Source organism: Etheostoma cragini, chromosome 2 (genome assembly GCF_013103735.1).
Source record: "Etheostoma cragini isolate CJK2018 chromosome 2, CSU_Ecrag_1.0, whole genome shotgun sequence".
NCBI classification, from domain to species: Eukaryota; Metazoa; Chordata; class Actinopteri; order Perciformes; family Percidae; genus Etheostoma; species Etheostoma cragini.
In genome coordinates, this window is record NC_048408.1 from 19801545 (window position 1) to 19812074 (window position 10530).

At 40.7% G+C, this 10530-nt stretch overlaps 1 protein-coding gene across 5 annotated transcripts in view; it reads right to left on the minus strand.

The window, feature by feature from the left end:
• The window catches only part of ube2o (ubiquitin-conjugating enzyme E2O), a 30306-nt gene that overhangs the window by 12602 nt on the left and 7174 nt on the right, over nucleotides 1-10530 (minus strand). For all 5 annotated transcript variants that reach the window (XM_034899131.1, XM_034899150.1, XM_034899111.1 and 2 more), the window contains exons 2-8: nucleotides 3655-3714; nucleotides 3137-3247; nucleotides 1949-2046; nucleotides 1593-1656; nucleotides 792-935; nucleotides 537-646; nucleotides 271-421 (exon numbers count right to left, since the gene is read on the minus strand). In XM_034899131.1, the coding sequence (XP_034755022.1) occupies nucleotides 271-421; nucleotides 537-646; nucleotides 792-935; nucleotides 1593-1656; nucleotides 1949-2046; nucleotides 3137-3247; nucleotides 3655-3714 (738 nt within the window). The remainder of the gene's footprint in view (nucleotides 1-270; nucleotides 422-536; nucleotides 647-791; nucleotides 936-1592; nucleotides 1657-1948; nucleotides 2047-3136; nucleotides 3248-3654; nucleotides 3715-10530) is intronic.

A 10530-nucleotide genomic window follows, 5' to 3' on the forward strand; every position in this document is an offset into this window, starting at 1 on the left:
CAACACACACACACTTTACAAATGCTCACAGTCTCTAATACCACAATATATCCATTCCTAAAATACACTCGGCATAGTGATCATCCCCTCTGAGTCCCTTTTTAGTAACTTCTTGTGTAAAACAGATGATGTTGAGTGTTAATAAGCTCCTGAGGAGATAACACGCTGTATCATCTTACATTCTTACAACCGGTAACAAGCTCTTCATATACCATAAAATAGCACTATTTAATCTATACTCTGACATATAGGAATAAATATTATCCTCACCTTTCTGGCCACGGGGTCTTCGGGCAAAACAGGGGCACCTTCGGGTCCATCACAGGTGATCCGCTTGGCATCCCCCTGAGCAGGGAAAACATATAGGGCCCTCTCTCCTAGCTGCCTCTGGGTGTGGTCGTAGTATCCTAGACGCCTCACCCTAAACCCAACAAGCACAGTAACATTACCCCGTGGACAACAAGATAGTTTCAGTTTGTATCTGTTCTTCATTCATAAATCTGTGTGAGGATAAATGGATGAATATTCAGACTGACCTGCAGAGGTTTTCATGTGTGATGATGGAGGGAGGTGGATAGACACTGTCTGAACCTTTGGGAGAGTAGCTCTTTGTGATCCACGTCACCTTCAGTTCAACCACTTTCACCTGAGAAGAGCACGATGACACCATGGAGACAATTTAGGCTTTTTATGACACATAATTACACTTTAAACCCCGATTATTCAAGTATGTGACTCCAACTGTCCATTTAAAAAAAAGAAAAAAGGAGGGGCCATCATAATCGTCTCACCTCTTCTACCACCACCCTGAACTTGCACTTCCTGCTCAGGACAGGTTTGACCCCTGACAGCCACTGTACATTAGAGAAGACTTTGGCCGGACCAATCAGGACCTGGCCTGGGTAAAAACCGTACGCCTCGTCGAAGAACAGACCCTGAAGAACAAACACAGTAATGAGGATACACTATGATTACAACTAAGAACAGGTTGTTGATGATGTATTAGCCATTTAGAACCAACACAATGATGCATTATAATCAACGTGTACAACTAAAACAACTTCACAATAAAGTCATGTTAAACAAATATTCATATATGGGAATTGCAATGCAGCATATCAGATATTTTCTGCACATTAATGTTTAAAAAGCAAACATGAAAACCCTCTGGGAAAAATAGCTGTTATGTTCTTTCTGAAAATGTAAATTCCCATTAATAAGCGTTGGAAAGGACATGGTTCACCTCCACCTGTTGAGACAACTAAAAATTGGAAGAAATTCATATACACAAAAAAAAAAGTTAAACTTCGGGCTAAAATGAAGACAACTTTGCATTGCATTTCCATTTCTAAAAAACAAATAATTGTTTTCTACAGCAGAGCAAATACTTAGAAATAGTACAATATTTCCTTATCGTACAAACTAGACTTATACACAAATATGGATGGATATTACATGGGATAACAAATAAGAACTATTTACAGACAGTGTACCAGCTATTTGTGAAGGGATCTGATCCCTGATTAGCAGCTGCTCTGTTCAGGCTGGACATACCTGAGGTTGCAGATAACAGATAGCTCGTGGCTACATACCGAATCACTGACATGTGGACAGACGTCGTAAAGCTTGGCACCGTCCTCCACACTCATGGAGCACCTGGAGGGAAGCAGAGTGAGAAAGAGAGACGACCGGTTGACACTCACTGGATTTGGCACTGATGAATGTGTGCCAGCATGTGGACACTCTCACAAGACTCTAACAGGGTCACACAGTACAAACTGTTACACACACACACACACACACACACACACACACACACACACACACACACACACACACACACACACACACACACACACACACACACACACACACACACACACACACACACACACACACACACACACACACACACACACTCTCTCTCTCTCTCTCTCTCTCACTCTACCTGGCTCCGTTGGAGAGCTTGAGGATAATGTGATTAGTCAGGTCGTACACTTTCCCCAGCCAGAAGTCATAGGCGATGTAGTCGCCATACATAAAAGACTAGAAAAAACACAATGACAATAAGAAAATCAATAGGTTCTAACCAATGTACATTTTTATCAAAGTATTACCTTTTTGTGTGACCTAGAAGATACATTTTCAGGTACTTTCTTTCTGTTATGAACTACTATTAGAAGATATAAACTATTCTGTGAGCAATAGTATGTATTAGAAGGGTTTTGAGCTTGTGTTGAGTGTTGTCAGATGTATTGCATTTACTCTTATGTTGTGAGTATGAATGTTATGTATCTAAGATTATATTTTGATGAATTGCGAGAATGAATAGTATAGACGTACAGTATGTAATCCACTTTATGTTAAATTCTTATGAAATAATAGAAACCCCAGGAAGAGTAGCTGTTGTTGAAGACTGACAGATCTTAATAGTTATGCGGATCACTTGCAGATCAGTCTGATAAATCAACACTGCCAGGTCTACAGATTTAATTCACTCCTTTCAGGTCCAGAAAACATTGTGCTATTGTATGTTAACCGACACGAGAGATTGCTTGGATTGCAATATTTTTTAATGAAAGTTGCAGAGGTTCACCTATACTAATAGCATATTTCTAGACAAAAATCATATACAATCACTCACATACATTTGATTATCATTAACATAATGCAATAAAACACTATCCTAAACCATATGAAACAGGCAATTCAGTGACACTGTATTTGTATCATCCTAATCGCTGACTATAATGATACATTTTTAATCACATTTGAAAATATTTATTATTACTAAATGTGTGTCATTAAAAGTATTAGTTGTAGTATCTGTGAAATAAATTTGATAATGCTTTATTTAGTGGGTCTGTCATTCCCTAATAATTTCCTAAAAGATTTCCTGGAAAGAACTATATAGTTTGGTATAATCAGAAAAAAATAATGGCTACAATTTAGTACATAGACTGTTGTCAGGCATTTGCTACTTTTGCTAAACTGAAAAGTAGTAGAAATGTTTGAGAGTGTCTGTATGTATGTATGTTTATTCTAAATTACATTCCAGAAAATGATGACCTGTGCAACCAGCGTTACCATAAATGTATTTAAAGGAGTATTAAGGCCCTTCAGTAAAATGTCTTACCCAGATGTGCTGCAGGTCTTTGCTGTTAACTGGATACAGAACACAGTTTGTTCCCACTAGTTTCACTGCACACTCAATGTCAATGTTGGTCACAATACCACACTGGCTGTCCTGTAATGTAACAAATACACGTTCAGTTTACCATCATATCAATTATTCTCACTGCTACAGTTTCCAATTGATTAACAAGGACACTTAGGTATTGCTTGTTAAAAACTAAAATTTTAAAAATAAATCCACTTCCCTGAGGTCCACAAGAATCACTGGATAGAGGGTATGTGAACGAGACAAGACTTGAATTTCAACCAAAAGTGTTGCATTTGTATTCAGATTGTGAGTCGTTGTACTGCATTAACACAAAAAGTCTCCTTTAAGACCTTTTTGAAGTGTCGACCTGTAATGTTATTCAAGTCATGTCTGATGCAGCAAATAGCAACAGGACTGACAACTAGAGACTTGATTGGAAGAAAGCTAGAAATGACAAGACAGAATGAGAAGTGAAAAAAAACTCCACTTACATTAGAATTGTTTCGTCGCACCATGTCTCTAATAACGATAGATCGATCTTCAAGTTTCAGCTGTAAAAGAAAGAGCAAACATATTTAGAAAATGCTGGCAAACACAGCTGGGTGACCTCATCTTTCAGAAATCGTACACTGACAGAAGCTGCTGCTGGGTGTTGGTGGTCACTGAAATTGTATCATCATTTTCTAATAACAGCAGAGAATAACTACTCACATCAATGGCCCCATGATGAACCTTGGAGAATAAGTTTGAAATGACCAAACTACACATAAATCTCATTCACACTTAGACCATGACAACATTACGGATACGATTTGTGACAGCCTTGTCTTGGTTCCGCTCACAGCCATGAAGACTGCAGCATGGACAGTCAGCAGAGCTGCAATGCCCCTGAGAGCACAATTAATTATTTTGCCAAAAAGTGACACATTTCACTGAGCTGGCCTAGTTTGAGAATGGTTAAGGAGTCACCAACCATATTGTCATTATCAATTTTAATCAATCCATTGAAATAAAAATAGGAGCTGTAAAATGCCATTGGTTACAACTAGAGAACCCACAGCTTGATGGAGAGATGGAGCTAAAACAGAATTGATCAAAGACTACAAGCCAAGAGAACCAAGGGTAGAAAACAGGAGCCGCTGGGATAAACTTGGCACAAGCTCATCTCCCAGAGTCGCAGTGGGAACTCTTGTTCCCATTAGCTACATTTTGCTGTGTCATTCTGCCTGTTAATGGAAATCAAGGGCAAAAAAAGCCCTGCATTAATATGGTGTTGCTGGAGCCATTTTGCTTCAGGCATCAGCAAGATGATTAAATGTGATGCATGAAGGCCAGTTTGACTATTAGATCCATGAGATTGGAGGCTCATCAGACAGAAAAACACTGAACATTATTTTATCACTACAGTACAAGACAGGAATTAAAAAAATCCGGGAAATTATCATTTTATCCTCTGGTGCAACAATCCCCAGGTAAACATCAAAAACCTGTGATAACGTTACAAAGCAAAAATGACACCACATTGGGTTGCGGCAAAATTCAAATTAGGTAAAACAGTTTTTGCCAGATGACCCTCTGTGGTCTCACTGAAGTGAATGAGGGCCTGTGTCTGTCTGTCTTAACACAGCATTAAGCACATGCTGTATACTGTAGCTCTTACAGAGAGGAAGCAGTATGATGAATGCACTCCTTCTGTTTTACTTACAGATTTCCTACATAGTGATAAGGGCAGATTTCACACCGCAGTGTTGCTTCTCTGTGCCACGAGTAGGCACAAAATTGGGCCAGGGGACAGGGTCTAACTTATATTTTTAGATACAATATTTGCTCGTCGGAGTCCAACCAAATTTCAACAGAGGAGGCCCCAGGATTAATTGTTGTATCTTACTGCATAGAGAGCCACTTCCCGGGCAACAGGGGTGACGAGTGGAAAGTTAGCAAGGCTTATAATCAGATTGGTCACAGGTTGAAAATACCACAATTTCAAATTTCTCAAATCCCAAAATAAATCTATGTTTTAATACGCTAAAAAATTGACACACACACGCAAGGACGCACGCACGCACGAGGCACTAAACTTGATTTTAAAACGGAGACACATACACAGCTCTTCTTCAATAATTTTCTTTCAGTGCATCATGCTGCATAGCGCTACTGTAGTAACTGATTGTCTCACTAGTTATTCTTACACCCACATCCACACAATTGTACATCCTGAAATTATTATAAATTGAGACCAGTATATGAATGAGCTGTTATGAAATGGCTAGAAACCATAATTTTAAATATAAAGATAGTGTTCCTAAAAAACGATGTATTTTTATGCTGATGATACGCAGATATACCTGCCTGTTAGACACACAGATCCAGCCTGATTTACCTTAATGACAGCTTTTGTGATGTCAAAAGCTGTATGCCAAAAAAAAAAAAACTTCCGCTGAACTCAAACAAAACATAGATCATCGTTGGGTCCCAGCACATGGCAAAATCTGCATGTGTCTGGTCCCCTCATAAATAGGGGTTCCCAACCTTTTTTGTGCCAGGGACCAATAGTACATATTGGACCACCTCTAGCAAGTCCCAAGGAAACTTGGCGACTGGTTTGACAGTAATTTCAGTTTTGCAAAAATATCACCTATCTTTGGCCGCTTGTACCCTGGATCTTGTTCTTTCGGTCGTGACCCAGTCTTCATGACCATAGGTGAGGGTAGGAATGAAAACTGACCGGTAGAGCAAGAGCTTTGCTTTCTGGCTCAGCACTGTTTTTGTCACAACGGTGCGATAAATTGAATATAATCCGCACCCGCTGAGCCGATTCTCCGACCAATAACCTGCTCCATTGTCCCTTCACTCGTGAACAAGACCCCAAGGCATTTAAACTCCTTCACTTGGGGTAAGGACTCACTCTCTACCTGAAGAAGGCTCTCAGATCGGTTTGCTGCTGAGAACCAGGGGTTCAGATTTAGAGGTGCAGATCCTCTTCCCAGCCGCATCTCACTCGGCTGCGAATTGATCCAGTGAGTTCTAAAGGTCACAGGCCGACGATGTCATTGGACCACATCATCTGCAAAAAGCAGCGATGAGATCCCCAGCCCACCAAACTACAACCCCTTCCTACCCCGACCAGGCCTGGAAATCCTGTCCATAACTATTACAAACAGGATTGGTGACAGGGTACAAGTGGCTAAAATGGGTTTCCACAGGAGGGTGGCTTGCGTCTCACTTAGAGATAGGGTGAGAAGCTCAGTCATCCATGGGGAGCTTGGAGTAGAGCTGCTGCTCCTTTACATTGAAATAAGCCAGTTGAGGTGGTTCGGGCATCTGGTAAGAATGCCTCCTGGGCGCCTCCCTGGGGAGGTGTTCCAGGCACGTCCAGCTGGGAGGAGGCCTGGGGTAAGACCCAGGACTAGGTGGAGGGATTATATCTCCAAACTGGCCTGGGAACGCCTCCGGATCCCCCAGTTGGAGTTGGTTAATGAGGCTCTGGAAAGGGAAGTTTTGGGTCCCCTGCTGGAGTTGCCGCCCCCGCGACCTGATACCGGATAAGCAGACAAAGATGGATGGATGACTCATCCATCTTAATTTTTAAAAGACAGTGACCATTTTACAAGCCTTTATCTCATCACACCTGGATCACTGCAACAGCCTCTTTCCTTGCCCGAACCAAAATCTATTGATTGACCTCCAGACTGTTCAGAACCAAGAGACATGATCACATCACTCCTCTACAGTATGTTTGAGAATAGATTTTGAAATTTGACGAGTAGTTTTTCTTTCTTTTTTTATGTTTTGAGGGCCTGGATAGCTCACCTGGTCCAGTGCATGCCCATCTATGAAGGTTTTCGCCATTGACGCAGCAGCCACTGGTTCAACTGCAGCCTGCGGCCCTTTAGTGTATGTCATTCCGTCTCTTTATTTTGCTACCTTTGTTTAGCACTTTGTAATGTGGATTTTGAAAAGTTTTCAATAAAGATTAATACAATTATTATAAATGAGCAGAGGCTGTAATTTATGAATAAAATGAAATTCATTTAATAAAGTATTATCATTGCTTGATTTGCCTTCATCATATGATAGGCAGTAAGGAAAGATGAGAGTGACAAAAAAAATGGGAAGGAGGGAGTCTTCTTTGTGTCCCATATACTCACTGCATTAATGCAAACATGTACTGTGAAATGTTAGAAAACTAGACAGCTAGGTTACAACAAAGCAGCAGACAACAAAAGAAAAAGACATGCTCCTTTGCCCAAATGTGTGTGTGTGTGTGTGTGTGTGTGTGTGTGTGTGTGTGTGTGTGTGTGTGTATTTAGTGGCTCTAAATAGAAAAAAAAACTTGGCTGCCTCTTCATCCAAACTGATAAGGTAGAAGGCACCAGATTGATTACAGAAATCAATGGACAGTATTTGCTTTGACTTCGCAGCCTAATTAACAAGTCATTATCCAGGTGCCGTACAAAAAGGGAGAAAAGAAACACTGCAGAGGACTGCAGCTTGGGGCCACGCCTATGCTCAATTTCATCTCCATACTAACAAGCCATCTGATCCACAAAATAGAACAACAGGAAGTCAAATAAACACAAGTGGGTTCTGCAGTAACAAATAGATACATACCTTATTTACGCACACACACAAGCACATACGCTCATCTGTTGAATATAATTCTTGAGCTTTATGAACTCTGTGTGGCGCTTGAAGAAATATCTTGGGCAAATATTTTGCTTTCTTGCTGAGAGTTAGATAAGAAGGTACCCCTCTTGTGCCAGTTTGGTAAATATGTAGCTGGAGTTAGCAGTTGGTTAGCTTAGCTTGGCATAAATACTGAAAACAGGGGGATGCTAGCCAGATTTGTCTGGATAGCTGCATCCCCCCTGTTTTCTCTCCCTTAAAAAAAGATCACTATCTTACATGTTGTATGTCTTATTTGTTTATTTTGTAACAATTTATGTATAATTTATTTCTTTGCCGGGACCAGTTGCCAGACAACTGGCAAATAATCCAAGTTTTGGTGGTTATTGTGTAGTTTTTATGGTGAAAATACAATTGAGATAAAACTAACTGTTGTTATTTCTAATTTAAATGGATTTGTAGTTTTAGTACAATGTGCTTATGAGTACCATCATGGAGTCTTTTAAAAAGGCCCTGCACACCCATACAGGGGTTTTAAACCATTGTGGCTGGTTATAGGGCTACTCAATTATGGAAAAAATTATATCACAATTATTTTGGTCAATATTTAAATCACGATAATTTAACATGATTACTTATTTACTTCTGGAAAGATGTTGCAATTATTGAACTTAAAAAAAAACTGTGGAAACAGTATCTGGGAGTGCTCTCCCTTTGGTCAGTTCTGGAAAACTCTACGGCGTGCATTCATGGAGCGCCAGGAAGAACTCTGGACACTTGGCTGAGTATTGCTGATTCTTTGAGGTCCAGGCTGTAGCCTTGTGCTACAGCCTTGGCTTTAACTTGTGCAGGTGTTTGGTCCCTTGTCTTGTGTCCGTCTGTGTTTGTGTCCGTTTCTGCTGTGTTGTTTTGTCTCCATCACTCTCGTCTATCCTTTCTATGTTTCTTGGCCCTGGAACGCATTCAGTCTCAGGGTGTTAGTGGTTGTTTGTTGGCGTTTGTGGTTTCTGAATATATTTATATATATAAAAAAAAAAAAAGTTAAAAAAAACAGTAAAAAAAATAAAAAACTGTGAAATGCGCCTTAATACTTTTGCTATTTAAACTTTTGTTTTTTCATTCAGAACAAAAGAGAAAATTAAAAACGTATTAAGCTAAATAATGTTTTTTCTCGATTATTCTGTTTTTGTGATCATTGGGAGCCGAAATCATAATCACAATTCAATTTTGATTAATTGCACAGCCCAAGTTGGTTAAACCTCTGTTCAGGTTGAAGTCAATCGGAGCTATGCCGGTAGGGACATGACGTAATCAAACTTAATGGACTACTGGGAATGATAAAGGTTCACGTCTCTGCTGTCCATGTGTATGCTCACTATGCTCCACACATTCAAAGCAATGCGTCTAAATACCGTACTGCCACTTAATTACTCATTCCCAACCACTCAAGCTTGTGTGCACTGGTTTGCACATGTTGGAGCACCAAACTCATGCTATCCCGTTGGTCAGGAGAACTGCTCGTCACAGCTTACTCATTGGCTGACCTCATGCTGCACTTCTAGACACACTAGACAATGACTTTGCATTAGTAAGGATGGAGATCTTCTTTGACCATTTCTATAAAAGAAAAATAGAGCTTGCTACAATTCCAAAATCCAAATCACTAATTCCTTGGAACCTTGGTGGATATGGCAATAAACAAATGAATCATCAATCAATCCTCACCACCCAATACCTTCTCCTCGCTGCTGCCGGACAGTGCTGTCCGACTGAAGGCTATTGATTTAGACACAGGAAGGGTGCACAGCGCGGTAAAGAGAGCAGGTACAGGCCTTTTACTCACGGACACCACAAGGGAATGACAAATGTGGACTAATAGTATCCAGTATCTATTATGGAGCAGTCTTTTTCCAGTGTAATTTCAGAGATTAAATGAAAAAGGACCAAAAGCTTGAGAAAAATAAAAACGTACAGAAAAAGGGAGGAAGGCACTTAGGGTTACATGACAGAGAAATGTACATTAGAAGAAGAAACATGAGTGTAAACAAGCAGAATATGAAATACGAGAGAAAAAGGTAGATAAAGATGCATTCCCAGAGAGGCAGAAGATGAAGACAGAGAGTGTGATGGGGAATACTCGAGAGTCAATCCCAGAGATGAAGAAATAGATGGAAGAGGTTGAATAGAGGAGATGGCTAAAGGGAGGAGGGTGCAATGAGTCAGGCAGGGTGTGTCAGGGAGAAAATGAAGATGAGAAGAGAACGAGACACAGATGAAGCAGCATCCAGGCCAAGAAGTGGGGGATTGAGACGGATACCAGTAGAGAGACAGTAAGAGTAAGGAAACAAGAAAAGCATGAGCCAGAAATAGACTAGAGCACAGCAAACAGCAGATAGGGAGATAGACAAAACAGGGGGAAAGGCTAGAGAGAGCAGACAGTCTCTCCAGTAGGCAGGGCCAATACTGCAGAGGAAAAATGAAGGTTGAGTAGATGAGGGAGAGAGAAAGAAGAGGAAAGAGGACTGGTGGGATGGATGCCGGCTCCAGCAGCTCAGCAAGTCACTCTAAAGTGTGTGTGTGTGTGTGTGTGTGTGTGTTATATGCAGAGAAAGAGAGGATCAAATGAGATCCATTATCTCCGGGCAGGAGCTGGACGATCATCCAGTCAGCAGCCCATTACGTCAACATTCTTCAACACACTGGTCTGCTGGGACGCATGATGAGAGGTTGGGGGGGGGGGG